At 45.7% G+C, this 19,355-nt stretch overlaps 1 protein-coding gene across 15 annotated transcripts in view; it reads left to right on the forward strand.

Moving 5' to 3' along the window:
- Window positions 1-19,355, forward strand: part of NRXN3 (neurexin 3) — a 1,711,975-nt gene that overhangs the window by 99,499 nt on the left and 1,593,121 nt on the right. For all 15 annotated transcript variants that reach the window (XM_060295131.1, XM_060295132.1, XM_060295124.1 and 12 more), the window contains exon 3: window positions 3,620-3,637. In XM_060295131.1, the coding sequence (XP_060151114.1) occupies window positions 3,620-3,637 (18 nt within the window). The remainder of the gene's footprint in view (window positions 1-3,619; window positions 3,638-19,355) is intronic.

The raw sequence follows: 19,355 nt of genomic DNA on the forward strand, positions 1-19,355 counted from the left end.
ATCCCTATGACTTGGCCTGCAGGACATATGTACCCTTGGAGCCAGGGTGAGGGTGGGGGTCATCTTTACCAAACCACAGGGATTAAGCGTGGGAAAAGAGATTCCCCAGAAGACAACTGGGACTTGATACAAAAAGAAGGGGAAACGATGCTGGACGCACGATATACCAGATGGGTACTGTGGAGCTTCCGATCTCCCCCCATTCCGCTCTCCCACTGCCACACCCCAGCCTTTGCCATTTCATTCTGTTGGTCAGAATTGAGTGCAGAGATTCAGGTCACTCACTGCTTCTTGGAACAGGTGCCAGGTGATACTGTGTCTCTTTTCCTCAGGTTGGACATGAATGCTCAGAACTGCCTCTGGCTTGGCGCCACAATCAGGAACTGAGCTTGGACACTGACCCCTCAGCTAAAGAGGGTTTTTCGTGGTCTGTTGCCCCTCTTTGGCAAGAGGAGATACTGTATTTTTTATATGCAGGACTAGAACTGGGCTGTATTAAGGCTTCAGGAGGGAAAACAAAAGAAATAAGAATGGAATTTGTTTTGCCCCCTACTTCTGCTCACCTAGAATTTTTGAACTCCCCTTTACCCCAATTCTCACTGAGGAGTGGGAGGGAGGAAATGTAAGGCCAACTGGCCCGAGGCAGGGGAACACAATCAGATTCACAGGTTGCATCAGAACGAAATTCTCCGGACCACCCAGTTCCAGAAACTGCCCTGGAGACATTCCGGACCACCCAGTTCCAGGAACTGACCTGGGGACTTTGAAACCAGCCCAGCCTTCCCGCCTTTCGAGGGGCGGGACTAAGGGTCCCCCAGGATACCCGAAAAGACCACCAAATAAGGAATACCCTGGCCCTCCCAGATTCACCACACCCTTTTCCCTTCTTCCCCTGTAAAATCTTGCCCAACCCTCACCCGGGTGCGACTTCTCTGGCCCCTTTCTCTCGGACCAGTGAACCTCGCCCGGGAGCGCTCCCTAATAAAGCTCACTTGAAGCTTTCCTCTGTTTCTCGGTGCCGTTTGTTAAGATCCGACCTTACAGGAAAGAGACCCAGAAGGAGGGGAGGGCTGGAGCAACGTCTTCGTTCACAAGCAGAAAAGTTGAACCCAAATCACCAAACGAAATACAACTTAATTCCTGTTGTCAGGCTTCCCTGGTGGTGCAGTGGTTAGGAATCCACCTGCCAATGCAGGGGACACAGGTTCGATCCCTGGTCCGGGAAGATCCCACATGCCGCGGAGCAACTAAGCCCGTGCGCCACAACTACTGAGCCTGTGCACTAGAGCCCGTGAGCCACAACTACTGAGCCCGCGAGCCTAGAGCCCGTGCTCCGCAACAAGGGAATCCACCGCAATGAGAAGCCCGCGCACCGCAACGAAGAGTAGCCCCCACTCGCCGCGACTAGAGAAAGCCCGCATGCAGCAACGAAGACCCAACGCAGCCAAAAATAAATTAATTAATTAAAAAAAAATTTCCTGTGGTCTCTTGGTGTTTTCAGGGAGCCATCTGGTCAACATATTTGGATAATTCTGTCCGAGGTAATTCAAAATGGTAACAATCAGCGCAGCTAACGTTTATGCAGTGTTTGCCTTGTACTGAGTTAAGTGATTTACAAGTATTTAATCTCATTTAATTATCATAACACTATCACGAGGGAAGCTGTGTTATCTTCCCATCTTATAGCTGAAGGAAACAATCAAATTCACTGATTAACTCAAGGTCATCAAGCAGGTCAGAATTTGAACCTGGACTGTCTCCATAATTGAGGATTGTAAATACAGTGCCCAACTTAGTGTCAGAAGAACTTTGGGGTTCCAAGGTGTCCTGTCTCCCTTGGGTCTTGGTGCCCACGAAGAGTGCGTTTCTATGAACAACAGTGTTGACACTTTCACCACTGAACTCCACCATGTGTAAATAGTTTGATACCCTGCATAATGAAGGGGTATTTTTACGACCACTGTTCTAGGCAGTCCATCAGTCACGGTTAATGGCTCTGCTTTGTTATTTTCGCAGCGTGTTTTGCCTTTCCACCTCTTCTGTTTGGCCTCTTTTCTTCCTCCATGCTGCTACTCCACCCCTAAATCTAACAACTCACCAGAAAACCTGGAAGTGGGTGTGGCTGAGGAATGATTTAGAGCTCTCTGTAAGTCTCATTGAGCAAATACAGCTTCCAGGGAATGCAGGGTGTGGGCTGGAGAAATGCCTGTCTGTTGCTGCAGGTGAAGTCAGCGCCTGGATTCTGTTGGGGCAAGAGCCCTGAGGAACTCGCTGGCGCTCTGCAAATCTCATTGCTGTAGATTAGAAGCGCATAGGGTGACTGGGAGGCTCTCACCACTTCCTCACGGCTTCAGTGCTCACTTAAGCTTGCAAACTGAATTCCGGTCCCATATGCCCTGGAGGGACCTGGGTTTCAGTTGAATGAACATTGAATTGGGTGGGATTCAAGAGATCCAGGGTCTTTTCTAGGATCCCTTCCCTGAACTAGCTGTGTGACCTTGGACAAGTCTCTCAACCTTTTTTCATCCTCCATCTTAGCAAAAAATAATTGAACTAGATAATGTCTACGGATGTCCCAGACCCACCATTCAGTGATTCTAAGGGAGTCACCCAGGATGGCCTGGATGGCCAGTGGTTTCGTGAAGTAACCCCATTCCTTTTCCTAAGCTGTAGTATATCCTACCAGGTCAGGTCTAGGGATTTTAACAATGCTTTGGGCTGCTCTTGGTTGGGCTTCCCCAGCATAATTCTATTTTACATTTGAGGGGAGGAGGAGGAGATTGTATTCATGGAGATGATGGGAGTGGACCGTTCTTCACTTTTTGAAAGTTCATTGGTTTAATTCAAATATTAACCTTCCCAAGGCTGGATGTTTATTTGTAGTTGTCAGAAGAGATTTCAAATGGCAATTTCTGTCATTAATGATGGTGTGAAACACAAGGAGAAAAATTAGGAGAGGCAGAATTTCAATTTGTGTGGCAAGTGATCTACTCACACACAATCTCATGCACACACACTGCTGTCTGTGATGAAGGATGGTCACTGGGAATACTGGGGAGGGAGGGAATTATAAATGTTTTGTGATCTTGTGTCCTCCAGTCTTATGAAGTGAATAACGCTGCAATTTGCTCTTAATTCTTATGCCTTTTCCTTTGTTCCTCAAGGGAATGGTTTATTATTATCTTTTCTCTCTGTGGGGAAACCTTGCTTGGCTTCATGTCCAGTGTTCTGTAACTGGAGGGGAGGAGGATTTGCTTGGGTGTTGGATTGCAGAAATCAACCAGAATATTTTAACCAATATTCTTGCAGGATTCCAGTCTGCTTAGCTCTTTGAAGCCCTATCTGATTCCAGGATGATGTCTTTCCGGACAGATGTGAAGCTCACCTCTCTTGCTACATGCACAGTGAAAAGGGAGCTTGGCCCCTCGGCTTGCATGGGTGGTTTTTGGGTGACGGTAGAACTAGGTGCTCAGAGTCTGAGCATTTGTGGAGTCTTGCATGAACTTGGTAGCCATGCAAGGACACAGTGTATTGTGTGTGTGTGCTGCTAACACTCTTCTTCCCTTTTCTCCCTCTTTCTCTCCTCTCCCTTTCCCTCCCTTTGAAAATGCTGCCACAGATGTCAGTCAAGGTCCAGGTGAGTCTTTGTGTTTGCACAGCTGCTGTGGAAATTTCCCCTCTGCCGGACTGTGCATGGTTGGCCTCTGAGGGAGACCTTTTCCTGGGGACTCTAAACAGAACAAAAATCTAAGTACATTGCATTTTCATTGATTTAGGTTTATAAGAAATGCCTTGAATTGAAGGATTTGAATTGGCTTTGAAGAACCATATTAAAATCAAAGGAATGTGGTTCCCATGCTTATACAATTACTTTCTTCTGATTAATATTTCTGGGTGAATAAAAGAAGTGGAAATTGTGCAATTTTTGAAACTATTTTTAAGAGATTTTCTTAGGATATGTATTCTCCAATTTAATAAGCATTTTTGCCTTGTCTTCATAAATCTGCTTATCTTCTATAGCTTCATGTGGTTGAAAGTTGAAGATATGATATACTTAGCATGGAAAATATGATGTGGGTAAAAGAAGGTTTCTTTCTTTATATTCTAAGAAATGACTTTACTTTTCCACAGTGGAATTAGCCATATTTTTTTCTAATGCTTATAATAACTAATACATGTTCACTGTTAGAAAGAAAGAAAAGAAAAAGAAAGAGGAATGGTTTTTGTCAATAGACAAATAGATACTCATCCAGGGTCCTGACTGTAAGCAATGTGTGTGTATAGACACATATATGTGTACACACATACACATAGATGCATATGAGAGGAATAACCATTTATAGATAAGAAGTGTCAGGTGATATAGAATGGTTGGAAACCATTCACCATTCTAAACTGTCTAGAACTTTGGGTTAAGAGTAACCCTACCGGGCTTCCCTGGTGGCGCAGTGGTTGAGAGTCCGCCTGCCGATGCAGGGGACGCGGGTTCGTGCCCCGGTCCGGGAGGATCCCACATGCTGCGGAGCGGCTGGGCCCGTGAGCCGTGGCCGCTGAGCCTGTGCGTCCGGAGCCTGTGCTCCGCAACGGGAAAGGACACAACAGTGAGAGGCCCGCGTACCGCAAAAAAAAAAAAAAAAGAGTAACCCTACCAAATAAGAAGGGGGTATCATATTTCTAAGGTATTTTCACATATATTTTCTTATTTAGTCTTTTTAACATTTAATTCTTACAGCATCAATACAGGATAGGTATTGTTATGTACATTTTGTTTATTTAAACTTTTTATATTATATTGGAGTATAGCCAATTGACAATGTTGTGATAGTTTCAGGTACACAGCAAAGGGACTCAGCCATAAATATACATGTATCCATTCTCCCCCAAACTCCTCTCCCATCCAGGCTGCCACACAGCATTGAGCAGAGTTCCCTGTGCTATACAGTAGGTCCTTGTTGGTTATCCTTTTTAAATGTAGCAGTGTGTACATGTCGATGTTATATACATTTTAATGTGAAGGAAATTTAGGGCCTGACAGATTAAGCAGTTTGTGCAAGGTCATAGGGCTTGTCAGCTCATTGGAATTTGAACTTGGGGCTTTCAGACTCCAAAGCCCATGCATACTGCATTGGAACATGCTGGGTCCCATCCCAGAATTTCTTCACTTGAAGATCTCGTATTTCCTAATGAGACTATTGTTTATTTTTGCGCAGAGGTAATGTGACTTTTTCTTTATTAGTAGCACCCCTTCCAAATGAATTTATCCTTTATCGCTTTTGAATATGTAAAAGAATCAGCCAGACTTAAATAGGGTTTCTGATCATTGATCTATATGGAATATTACACAACACAAAAGGCTAATACTGTTATCCCTACCAAATACACAGGGTTTCCCTGCCTCTGTTTCTTCTGCCTACCCCGCACCTTTGAAAATAACTGGTGTTTGAACCAAAGCACAGGACAGCATTTTCTAGGAAGATATCATTAAATTTATTCTATTTAATAATATTTTAGTTCAGTCACTCACTCAGCAAGTATTTATTTATCGAGAACCTACGATGTACCAGGCACTGTTCTAGGTACTAGGGATAAAACAGGGAACAAAACAGAAGACCATCCCTGTCCTCATGGATCTTTTATTATAGACAGGGGAAGACAAGGCACTAAAAAAATGTATGTATCTTTATATATATCTATATATAGATAAATATACACACATATATACAAACATATATACATCTTATATATGTATGTATATAATAACATGTCTGTTGTATCAGGTGGTGGGTAGTAAGTGCTGTGGAGAAAAGTGAAGCAGGTAAAAATGAAGTTGCTAATTTAAAGAGGGTGGTCCAGGAAGGTCTCTCTGCTAAGCTGATGTTTTCTAGGATACTTCAAGTGAGGGAGTGAGCCCAACATCAAAAATTTTGTTTGTAAAAGTGCCACTTGGCTTAACTTCTTCTCTTCCTGGTTCACGGCAGAGATGACCCAGGGTCTCCACTTAGACTTGTGTATTGTGTCCTGCATAGCGGCTGCCAGCTCAGGGAACGCATGGAGGCCAAAATCCAATCTGTGCTTTGCCACGCCTGCACCCAGGGGCAGGCCTCTAACCTGGGGGCACCTTTTCCTCATTCTCACAAAGGTGCCCTACTGGTCCTGGTGGGGTGAAACGCTAAGGACCCACAGGCTCCCCTCCATCTCTTCAAAGGGATGGAGGTCAGTGGGGTGACCCTACCTTAGAAATAGCCACTATCACTAGCACAACACTGCACTATCTCAGTTTCATGGCCATTATCTCATTTTGTTCTCTTAATAATCCTCTGAGGTACATTGCCTGAGCCCCCGTTTTCTGTTGAGGAAGTTGAGGTTAGGAGGTTAAGTGCTGTGCTGAGGTCACCCAGCAGCTGAGTAGCAGGACCAAGTGGGGATTCCAGCCTGATTCTGAACCTTGCACTCTCCATTCTGCCCTTGAGGTGTCAAGAGCTGATTGCCAATCTTGTCACCCCGTTGACCGTTGCTTTTTTTTGTGGGTTCTGAGGCTGAAGCAAATCACAGGTCCAGAAACTTCGCTTGTGGCCCCGGCCGTAGCAGGAGGCAGCCTGAGCTGCCCGGCCCTGGCTGCGGTCAGCGGGCGGCCTCCCGTTCTCCGAGCCCCTGGCCAGGCAATCTGGAGCCAGCGGTGCTGTGGCTCCGAAACAGGAGGCCTTTAGTGGTTCTCTGATGGTTTTTTTCCTTCCGCTCAGGAAGACAAATTGGGGATTTTATGAGCTAATGTAACTATTTACCCAGGGGCCGCTGGAATACTATAAAGTGACGATTGATTAATTGATTAATTTTACACGTTGAGGAGATTGCTGAGAAGTAACCCTACTATAAAATGCAGTTGGAGACAGCGCCTGGCAGGCGACACCTTTCCCAAGGTCCAGGAGATGAGCTGGGGACTCAGAAAGAGTGTCCCGGTAGGAGAAAAGGGGCAAGCGGTATTTCGATGGACTTCTGTGTGGGAAAATCCACAGCCCGTCCTCCTAGTCCTTGAGAAGGAGGTTCAGGATAATAAAGTGGCAAGAGGGCTTCCCTGGTGGCGCAGTGGTTGAGAGTCCGCCTACCGATGCAGGGGACACGGGTTCGTGCCCCGGTTCGGGAAGATCCCACATGCCGCGGAGCAGCTGGGCCCATGAGCCATGGCCGCTGAGCCTGCGCATCCGGAGCCTGTGCTCCGCAACGGGAGGGGCCGCAATAGTGAGAGGCCCGCGTACCGCAAAAAAAAAAAAAAAAAAAAAGTGGCAAGAGGCATTTGTGGCGTGCTGGCCTGAAGGAGGTGAGAGACCCTCGGCTCTGATGCCTCCCATGCATTCCCTTATCTTAACATCAGCCCCTCCAGGTAAGCGTTGTCATCCTCGCTGCAAAAGAGAGGTTCACGGTCGCCAGCTGCCAGCGCAAACCAGGATCGCAGATGGCTGTGCCTCCGAAGCCTGTGCCTGTCTCTTCAAAACCCTGGCATTTCCAAGGCAGAGCTGTGGGCCAGGCGTACATCTTGTCTGTGTCTGCATTCCCAGCTCTGCACAGTGCATGGCACCGTAGTAGGACCTCAGAAGTACTTCTTGAGATGAAAGTGTGGCCACAAGCACCAGGGGCAGTGTGGGTCTGTAGGGTCCGGAGACACGTTGGAGCTCAAAGGGTATTCTGTCTAAGAATTGTAACTCTTACTTTTCAGAGGAGGAAATGGAGGCCCAGGGAGGAGAGGGGCATCTCCAAGGCCATGTAACCCATTTGTGGCCCTGAAGGGATACCTTATCCCATGCTCCTGGCCATTAGGATCTGCCCTTGGGCTGCCTGTGGGGCAGGAGCGGGCAGTCCCAGCCCTGCCAAACTGTTTGCCCTCAGTCATCTCCCCACCCCCGATGTGTTCTAGAACTCTCTGCCAAAGGAGGTGAGGAAGAGAATGGGGTAGAGGAGGAGCTCAGAGGCAGGGAACAGGGCTGGGGCCTGTGCTTGTGAGACCCCTCTCAACCCCTCCCCCAGAGACTCTCCCCCCAGCCGTGGGCTAGGGTGCTGTTTACGGTGCTCCAATAACAGCTTCTCTCCTCGGAAGGGATAATTTCTCAGGCTCTGCCTGCTGATTAGAGCTGGAATTTAAATGAAAAGCTGTGACCTTGTGGAAGTGCCCTAGTTATTCAGAGGCCTGATGAGGAAGTAGGCCTCTTGCTTCGGTCCACCGGAACCCTGGCAGGCGTGGGAGGAGGGGCTCCTGTCTGCCGGGGCCCAGAGGGGGCCTTGGTCCACGGTTGCTAGAAGCAGCTGACAGCCTTTGCTCGAGCCTCCTTCTGCCTGCTCTTGATCTCTGCCCCTTGTTGTCTTCCTCCTCCAGTCTAAGTCATCTCAGTGCTCTCCTTGGAGAGGGGACCTGCTGATCTGTCCTGAGCCCTGCTATGTCTCCAGGGAGTCCCTCGTCCAGCCTGAGGGACACCGTTCTTCACCCGAAGCCAGGAGGCAGTGCCTGACACGCTGCCTTGTGTTTATGGACACGGAGGCTTTGCTCTCGAAGCTTGCTGCTGGGAGAGGGGATCCGACCCACAGAACTAGCAGCATCAGCCTCGCCCAGGAACCCGTTAGAAAGGCAGGATCTCAGGCATCACCCCAGACCTGTGGAGTCAGAACCTGCAAAGACCAAGAGCCCCAGGGATCTGCCCGTTAAAGCTGGAGACACACTGACCTAAAACTCCCCGTCTCTTTGGGGCCCACAGGGCTGTGTTTACTGAAGAAGGTGCATCCCACCTTGCTAAAGCCCTGTTCCTCATCTCTTCTGCTGGGCACAGAGTGAAAAATCCACTTTCTGGGTTGATAGGAGCTAAGAGGAAGAATGAGATTAAGGAAAGGGAAGGGAATGAACACTTAGCAACCACTGGGTCTGTGCAGGTCTCTGTTCAGGCACTTCCTCTATATGTGAGGCAAGGTAGCTGCCAGCTTTCACACGGCCTTCAAACTGAGGTTGATTTTTCACTTTTTAAATAGTTGAAAGCAATCAAAAGAAGAATAATGAGTGATGCAGAAATTTTATGAAATTCAGATTTCAGTGTTCACAAAGTTTTATTGGAACACAGGCACGCTTGTTCATTTCTGTATCATTTATGGCTGCTTTGCAAAGGCAGCTTGGAGCAGCTGCAACACAGACACTATGGCCTGCAAAGCCTAAAAGATTTATCATCTGGCCCTTTGCAGAAACAGTGTGCCACCTCTGGGTTAGGGCACAGGCTTGAAGCCAGATGCCTGGGTTGACATCCTGCCTCTATCTCAGCACAGTATGGCCTGTTCAACTTAACTTTTCCTTTGTGGGCCCTACTTACCTCATCTGTAAAATGGGGACAATAAGTACCTACTTCATGGGGCTATTGTGAAGATTAAATGAGCTCATGCATGTCAAGTCTTTAGAACAGTGCCTGGCACATAGTAAGCAATGTATACATTAGCTATTTTTTTAAGTTATCTTGCTTGATCCTTTCCACATGTGTTTCTGTTTTACAGATGAAGATACTTAGGCTCAGAGAGGTCTAAAAACAAAAGAAAACATTCTTTTCCTGTGTCTTGGTCCCCCTAACTGTTCAGAGGATGCTCCCACTGCCGAGCTGTAGACACCTCTAAACACACCTGCTGTTTTCTCCTTGTCACACTCTCTCCCATCCTTCCTGATCTTTATGCATTCAGTAAAGAGGTCCCTCAGACTTAGATCCTGGCCACCATTGCTCTCAAGTGAGGCCAAAAAATCCCAGTAAGAGGGCGGAAAGGGGACTGATATTTGTAAAGAATCCACCATATGCCAGGTCCCTACCACTTCACAGATGAAGAAACTTGGTCTCCAAAACATCACATCCTTTGCCCAAGGCCAGAAGCAAGTATGGTAGGTATCAAGATTTAAATGCATCCTGGGGTCTCTGCTTTGTCATTCTGCCTCCCTTTGGCTCTGTTGCTTTCCCCAGGAGCTGTGTGGCCTCGGGTAAGTCATTAACCTTTCTGGGTATCAGGCTTCTTTAAATCAGATGACCTCTCAGGCTTCTTCCATTCTGAGGATCTATGATTAGGCCATCTAACTGAGCTCTCTTGGGGAGGAGGATTCAGGAAAACGCCTTCTCCTCCATTACCAGAGACTGACAACTCCTAACTCCAGTGCTACCCGTTATATTTTTGTCTTTTCTTTCCTATTCTTTTGGGCAATAGTCCCACTGGCTTTTCTCTCTTATTTATTAGGAGAAACATTTATTGAGCTTGTATTTTGAGCCAGACACTGAAATACTATGTTTTTACGTGCATCAGTTAATTCTTTTGACACGCCCAGGAGGTGGATTCTGTTTTTAAACCCATTTCACCGTGAACAAACTGACACTCAGGGATGTTAACTCATTAGTCCCGCCCAGTAAAAAGTGGTGGAGCAGGATGCAGACCCTGGTATGTCTGGCCCTGGAGATGTCTCCTGTGGAGTTCCAGCTAGAGCGTTCACCCCACAAAGGTACACTACTCCTGTACATGGATGGTGTCAGCCTAGAACAGTGCCAGTACATCACAGGCACAGAGTAGACCCTTGCTCAGTGAATGAATAGCGCTCAAGGCTCAGTTCTTTGTGTTACCCCACACCCCTTTAAAAGACAGGCTGCTTTTTTGTTGGGGTTCACCCTGAGACAGAAGGTAATTGAACCAGTGTTTATTCAGTGCCCATCTTGGGCTCAGCTCAGTGGGGAATGCGGGCTGTAGGGAAATCCACCACTGCTGCGCGTAATTGGATTGGAAAGGGGCCCTTGGCTGGGCTAACAGTGCTCAGCTCCCAGCCAATTGCCCGGCTGGGGCCTGGGAAGAGCCCCTTGGCTCCTGTAGCTGTTCCCGATGAGTAAGTGTGAGTAAGGAGCTGCTTGCCAGCGTGCCTCCAGCTTCGGCTATAACTCAAAGGAGCAGATCACTAGGCCCTGGTGCCTTTTTCTAGAGCCTTTTAAAATCGCCTCCTTTACTGTCTTGGCAAGGCAGACTCACCGGGGTGCTGCTGATGGTCCCAGTTTGTTCCTCAGTTCTGGAGGGCAAGGTCAGGGTTAGAGCTGGAAAAACCATTAAAGTGATCCTGTCGTCTCAATGGGATAGTACTGCCCCTACCCCTGACCCTGCCAAACGTGTAGGATGGGTATTTGTTGCTCCAATAATGAGGGGGCATTGGTGGCATTTAGGAGGAAGGGACAACGAATGCTAAATATGGTGCAGTGTATGGGGAAGGTTCATTCAAAGATTGTGCTGTTCAAGATGCCGTTGGTGAGACCAAAGAGAAACTATTCTAGATTAATTCCTTCTTTGTACAGGAGAGAAAACAGGCCATAGCGCTTCCCTGTAATTCAGCTGAGTCACACAGCCTATTTATGGCAGCACTGGAGACCCTCCCATCCCGAAGACCTGCCTAGGAAGGTCTGGAAAGCTCCTGGGCTAAGCTAGTCAGTTTGTGGGGCTGGGCCTCAGGAGGGGTGGGGCGATGGAATACAGCTGATTGTTGAGGACAGTGGGTGCCCTTATGGGGCCACTTAGCTGACTGTGCCTCCCCATGGAGGGAGGCATCTGAGGACGCCTGGGTAGGCGGTCTGCCGGTGCTGCCAGCTTACTGGAGAAGCGATGTTGGCAAGAGATGAGAGGGGGGGTTGGAGGAGAGAGGGCTTAGATATGCCGGTCTCCTGAATAACAACAGCAGTGACTACAAGCTTTTGAGCCCTTCCTACGTGCCGTGCCGTGAACTCTGCTTAGTGGTATCCATATGTGGTTGCATGTGATGGTCACAGTAATCCTGAGAAGATGTCTTACAAGTGAGATGCCGTTGTTTTACAGGAAAAAGGCACGGAATAGTTAACATGCTCAGAATCCCAGTTAGCAAGAGGTAGAGCTGGGATTTGAATCCAGGTTTTGCATTATTTAGAGCAGCGGTTTGCAAATTCTGGTGAGCATGAAAATCACCTGGAGAGTTAATGGAGGCGATCCAGGCTCATTGAAGTAAGACGTTTCCCCCAGGTGCTCTGATATGACCAAAGTTTGAAAACCAGTGTTTTAAAGGAAAGTGAAGGGACTTAAAAACTTCAGCATTAACTGCTGTTTTATACCCTCCATAAATTAAGGGAAGCAGGGAGGTGGGGGTGAGGAGATAGAAGGGAGGGGGGGATGAATGATCCCCCCTTTGAGCTCCATGGCACCTTAGGTCACGGGGCTAGTAAAGCCCTCATCATAATACACTCTGCTATAACCAGCTGTGTATTGTCCCCCACATGCCCACATCAGCCACTGTGGGCTCTTGAAGGACAGGGAGTCCCTTATTCTTGAGAACAGAGACTTATCCATGCCTGCATCCCCACTGCTTGCCATCTCGTATGTGTTCATAAACTTTGTTGCTAGAATCAGCATTTCAGAGATGGAAAGGAGCCAGATGGTTGTCAAGGTTCTTTGTGCACCTAATTTTTGAATCTGTTCTGTAAGAGTTTATTCAAACTTGGCTTGAACCACCGCAGTGATGAGTAACTCATTGCTCCTTTAGCCATTCTGTTCCATTCTAACAGCACTGAGTGTTCACAAGCTCTCCTTTATTCTGAATCACTATAGCTTTCACCACCTGTATTGCTTCCAGCCCTTGGAGACACACAAAATAGATCTAATTACACTTCCAGTGTTTGAAGACAGGGCTTTTGTCTTTAAGGATTTTCTTTTCTAAAGGCTAAAACGTCTCCAGTTTCTTTGGGCATTCTCATACAAGGAGGGTTTTCAGCTCTTTCATCCAGGTCATAGTTCTCTGAAAAAATAACATTGTTTTGCTTCCTTTCCAAAGAAGGATGCCCACACCACATACAGTGTTACAGACATGCTGCAACCGATTCATTATAGAGTGGTAGCATTGCTCCCTTTTTCTAGACTCCCTACATCTATTAATGGCAGCATCAAACACCTTACTTTTTAAAAAATGACTATAGTATTAAATTGAACTTAAAGTCACTGAAAACTTTTAAGATTTTGTGTGCACTGCTCCTAAGCCATTTCTCTCCCCTTCCTGCACTTGTGCAATTGGTTTATTTGACTTAGACTTGGGGCCATTCTTTGATTTTGTCAAATTCATCCCTGGATTTTTAAAATCCAGCACACCATGGTCTATCTGGATACAGTTAATTCATCTAGCACATCTGCCCACCCTTCCAGCTTCATGTCATTCATGAACAAAGAGCTATTTTAGAGAAGTTCATGACATTTGGAGAGCAAGGACTTCCTCTTCTTTGGGAAGAGTCTTTTCTAGAAGCCATAATTGCTGATGCTTTAACCCTTAGAGTGACAAGCATGACTGCCTTCATCTCTCTTCCTTCCATGGTATTCATGAAAAAAGAAGCCACACCCACCCCTCCAGAGAGGTGGAATAGATTGGGAAGGTGCTGCAGACATTCTTTCCTCTTCCCTGTGGCTATGCCATACAGACACTGTTGGTGAGTCATGGGCGCCATTGAGGAAATACTTTCTGTTCAGTCCAGGTCACCATGCTGTAAGAACAAAGTTGGTCTAGAGGCAAATAGTGAGTGCGCTAGCACAGTTACATCCAACAAAGGGCTTAGTGGTGAGAATGGAATGTAGTGGCATCATGGAAGGACCAACCCAGAGGCACCTGCCTTGGAGAAATAGCAACAGGCTCTCCTCTGGAAATTATTACCATCATCAGTCCAACTATTCACTTCATCCCCAGTATTGTTCAAGGCTTGTGGAAAAGCCAAAATCATACAAGTAAACGGTTGATCTTCTGTTCGTGTCAGTTCATGATTGCTGTTGCGTGGTTTGTTGATGCCTCGTTTCGTGCCTCAGCCTTTTTGATTATGGGTGGTGTTCTCAGGGTATCAGTTTGAACCATTTTAATTGTCATTTTTGTAGGTCAAAACCAGTCAAATAGTTTCATAGGGTTCAACCCAGTAAGTAGTTGCTTGGCCTCTTCAGAAATCATCTTGGTTCACAGAAACCCTATGTCTTAGAGTTGGAATGGATTCTTGGTGGTTATCTTCTAAAACCCCACTTTGACTCTTCTGTGGCATTCTGGCAAGTGAAATATCCCCTATTATTCCACCCTCATCTTGCAGAATGCACTTGGTCCTTTATCTTGCATGCGCAACTTTTAAAATGTTTGAAGGTAGCTCTCATGTCCTTACCTAGCTCTCTCCCGTTTGGGCTGTGCGTAGCAGTTCCTTCAGCCATTCTGCATGTGACATGCTTTTGGACCTCTTAGCATCTGATTCTTCTCCTTTGGATATGTCTACCTCATTAATGCCCCTCCTAATATATGGCACTGTTCTCTGAACCAGAACCCTAGGTTTTGTGGTCAGTGATAAGAAGAGGTGGGACTTTTGACTTCTTTTTATTTGTGACCTCTGGGGGTTGGTGGGGGTAGTGGGAGGTTGTGCTTAAGTGCCACAATTTATATTTGCCCCTTAAAATTAAATTTTGCTTTTGCCTGCTCACATCTTTTGGGCCCTAATTCCGATGACTAAAGAGTTAGCTGTTCCTTTCAGCTTTAGTTCATTACAACACCCAGACAGCATGTCATGAATGTTCTCACCAAGTCATTTATCAAAATGCTGATCAGCTCTAGGCTCTGCTGTAAGCCACTGGAGAACCCCAGACAGGACAAGGAAACTGAAGTCCGTGCTGAAGCTCGTGATGAAGGTCAGGAAATTGCCTGTGGAAGGGCTGGTCTGAGACACGACTGTGGAAGTAGGTGGAGCTTTCCTTCAGGCCCCACCCCTTAAGCATCCTTCTCCCCAGTCCCAGCCTGTCCCTGTGTCCTCCCCTGCCCATGGTGGCAGACTTCCTCAACCTGTGACTGCGTGTCTTCATCCTTCCTTCTCACGTGTCCCTGTGCCACTCCTGTCTTTGGAGAAAGATCTTAAGCTTGGCTTCCTGATGATCTCGCACACAGGGCAGTGCAATGACTGAGGAGCCTGAGAGCAGCTTGTGTTCAGATTTGCATTTTAATGAGGGAAGTTGCTTAATAGCCCCAAGAAATGACCCAGGAAAGGAAAAGCTTCATATTTTAGTAGAATCTGGGGATGGAGATTGAGGAGAGGGAGATGGTGGCCATTTATGTAAAAGGGTTTCCCCAGGGCACCTTAAATCATGCTACACCAGAATCATACATGAAGTTGAATTAATGTCCAGACACTATTTTCTGCTCCTGAATTCTCCAAGACATGTCTCCTCCCTTCTCCACCAGCACTGAATTAGACAGGGTAGCTAGTGTCATAGTTACCATCCAGCCTGCAGAATCCACCTGCTGGCTTAGAATCCACATTTCACCACTTACTAAGCAGTGGGGTTTTGGCTCTAGGTCTTGGTTTCCTTACCTATAAAATCAACATTATAGCAATGACTTTCCCATAGAGCTGTATTTAATAGCATGACATATAGCCATGCCTTATATATAGCAGTCAACAGATATTAGCTACTGTTATAATTCTTTTTACTAAATTAACTGAATTTCCTCTCTTTTAAGCACTTAAAATGCTAAGATGTGTATTTCTTCTTTCCCCTTCTCTTTTCCAAGTTCCCAATCACCCTGCAGACACGATGGTTACCTGTGGCTTCTCTTTCTGTCAGGCCCCACCCCCTACCATCTTCACCATCTCCTTACTTCCTCCAGAAACATAGGGTGAATGTCTCCATTACCTTCTGATTTTATGTAATTACTCTTTTTAAAAGTCCTTGTGGCTTCATAAAAATTCAACGTTGGCTCTTGGCACTTATAGCAATTAGTGACATTTCATTTCCCTACTTCAGTATGGGAAAAGAGATGATATGTGTGGATTTTACAGGGGGAGAAAAGTTACCCTGAAAGTGAATGAGAGAAAAGTCTTGGCAGAGATAACTTGCCTTTCCCCCCCGCCCCCCCGAATCTCTCTCTCTCTTTTTTTTTTCCCATGAGTGACTTCCTTCTTCCCCTGAAATACCTTCCCCAATTACCCAGCCAAAATGAAGGAAGGAAGGAGGATTAAAAACTATCTGAGGGGGTGGGATATTATAGGTTCGAGGGGGACACAGTACTAGATTAAATGATGGAGGCCTTCAACTTCTGGCCTGGTTCCTGAACATTGCATCTTCCTTTTGCCTGTTTCAGTAAATGTTTTCTATTCTCTGTATTAGTCATTTTCATGACAGGCTTCATGATGGCCACAGCCACTTACAAATGACTTTGCTTTCGTAGCCATTTCCATTCTCCTGAGCCGCAAAAGCAGCTATCTCCATAGGGATTTTCCCAAAAGGTATAACATAGTCTAGAGGGCCATACGTATATTTTGCATATAATCTACATATGATTTGCAGTCTGTTCTAAAGCAGTTTCAACTTTGCATGTCTTACCTACTGATGATCTTTTTCTCTTCTTGTTCTTGTATGTACCCTGAGAACCTGTGCACCACAGATAGATAGGCACAAGAAGGGTGGGACATAGCACTAGAAAGAGTGAAGAGAAGGGTAAAAAATCTCAGACATCTTCGTGGGATCCAGAATGGTCCCTGGATCCAGCTAGGGTAGCACTTTGACAGTGTGTGACATCTACATAGGAAACATTTCAGTTGCTTTCTAATTTTTATAATTATTTTTAAAAAGGCATTGTAGTTCCATAAGAATTCTGTATTGAAAATTCTCAATATCCTGACCATCAAAGGCTCTTCCGAGCTCACTTCCTGTTCCCTACCCTCCATTAGGTGAACTTTTATGGAGCTGGCTTTTGAATCTTCATTGAAGATCTATTCAAATTCAGAGCTGATGGTGGGATTGTTTTGGAAAGATGTGGTCCCCTTTGCTTCCCTGAGCCCCCTGTTCCAGCCCATATCTTGTCTTTTAGCAGCCCTGAACATCAGGTTCAGATTAAATGCCAAACTGCAAACCCAGCCAGGTGCTAGTCCCAAGGCTGGCTGTGTGGTCTGCGGGGCTACTGCTGACCCTCTGTTTCTGAAATTGACAAGAAGGGTGATCTTCATTCCCCTCCCCCCGCCCCGCTTTCCTCATCAACCACATACATAACACACAGCCAGCATAGATCGCTTTTCCTTCCTTGCTAATTATATCCTTCTCAGTTAAGATTTTTTTTTGAGCATTATTTTTCTGTATCTATATTGGAAAGCCATATAGTTCCTTTTTCTTTTTGAATGTAAAATTTTACTTTACTGTTGAATATGCATGTAAAAAAAAGAACCTCCAGGATATCTTAATATCCCCCATCCCTCCCAGGTTAAGACTCAGTGCTCTGGCCCCTTTTTCTTTGAGGATTCATTCACTTACATGGGCACAGACCCTCTCTTTCATGAAGTGGAGGTGATACACTTTCATATTTGTCCTGACTTTCTTTCAGACCTTAGTCCCATACTGTTAAATGCACCTTAGACATTTTGCTTGAGCGATTCTTCTGTTTCTTCAACTTATCATGCCTAAAACAGAACTCATTATCGCCCTCATTCCAAATCCATCTCCCAACTCCATCCCACCTTCCTATTTCTGACAATGCTTCACTCAGTCTCCCATCCGTTCTTCCCCTGAAGCATCTCATCGGTCACCCAAAGCCTGTTGCATCCTCTTTTCCCCTTTTCCTTCCTGCTGCCACGATACTAATTTAGGCCCTCTGCCTATGACAGATCTTTCTGCCTCTCTTTTCCCTCTACTCCGTCCTGTCCACACCATTGCCAAAGCAATCTTCCTCAACATCATTTTCCCTGGGTTATTCTCCTGCCCACAAGCCCTCAATGTCTCCCATCAGCTGCAAGATCAAGTCCTTCTTCTTTAGCCTGGGAACTCAAGGCCTTCATACAACGGTTCCATACTTTGATTCTTAAGATCACCTTTCACTTCTTCCTCAGATGAACCGTTTGTATGTGTTCATTGTTATTCGTACAGCACGTATTACATACCTACCACGTGCCTGGCAGTGTCCTGGGTGTTCCAGAAAGTTGACGTGAAAGTCCTTATAAATGCAATTGGTGGTCTTGGGAGGTAGTGGTGTTAACCTGGCACGTCCTCCGTCGCTCTTCATCCTAAACCGTCTTCCAAGGCATATTGTAAATCCCACTTTCCTCCAGAAACCTCTGCTGCACACCCAGGGCCCTCCTCACTGTCCTACCGTCCTTATTGTCTGAATTAATCATTTGACGCTTACCAGTTACCCATCATTCATTCACCAAATACATACGGAACACCTACCGTGTGTCAGGCACTATGCTTCGTGTTGCCTCACACATCGGTATATTTTTATAGCATAAACAAAAAAACAATAACCCTTATATAGTCCTTACCATGTACAGGCACTGCTTTACATATATTCATTTGTTTAATCCTCAAAACAACCTATGAATTTGGCATGATAATTATCCAAATTTTACAGATGGGAAGTCAAGGCACCGAGATGTTTAGCAACGTTCCTAGGGTCACAAACTAGAAAGTAACAAAGGTGGGATTCAAATCTGGCTCTGAAGTCCTTGATCTTAACCCCTACCCTTCACTGTCAGGTACCACTATATATGTATCATATGTATGTTTGTGTAAATATAAACACACACACACACACCTTCCCAACTAGACTCTAAACTCTTCGAGGTTGACAACTATGTACCATACTTGTTTGCATCCCACCACCTTATGGAGCCTTTACATATAGTAGGTACTTGAATCATTTGTTTGCTTGATTCTTGTTTCTTCCATTCACTTTTGGGGGGAACTGAGGTCTTTTTGCAGCAAGTAGGAGGGTTTGGGGGTGGAAGGGGAGAGAAACAGAATTTCGGAATAGACCTAGACCCTCTGGAATTCCTGGTTTTCAGTTCTTAACTCTGCAAGCTTAGGGGGTAGGTTTGTATAAGAGAAGATACTAATGTCAAAGCTCATGAAAGTGCAAACATTCCCTCCTCAAAAAGCAGAATAAAACTCAAACCATATTACGTTTACACAGTTTCTCCCCTCTCTCATGTTATTTCCTGTTATACTTGTTTATGTCTGTTTTGCTTTGTTGCCTACAAAACCGAAGTTTTGACACCAGGATCTCAGATTTGCATTCCTGTCCTGATATTTCTCTTTCAGATTTTCTGTAAGTTGAAGAATATGTACATTTTATTTGAGTCACAATACTGCAACTACATATGTAGCTTAATAAAACCTGACAAGTACATATGTAAATTTTAAAACACAGGTGGTGGATATTTGCATTTTAAAAGGATTCTTCCTTTTACAAAAGTTTCCACTGCAGGGTTCCATTGTATATCCAATTCCTCTTAGTGCATTTATCATACAATTTAATTTACCAAAATTTGATTTATATGTCACTCTGAAGGGGTAGCTCTCGAGTT

The sequence above is a fragment of the Globicephala melas genome, chromosome 2 (assembly GCF_963455315.2).
Source record: "Globicephala melas chromosome 2, mGloMel1.2, whole genome shotgun sequence".
Classification (NCBI taxonomy): Eukaryota; Metazoa; Chordata; class Mammalia; order Artiodactyla; family Delphinidae; genus Globicephala; species Globicephala melas.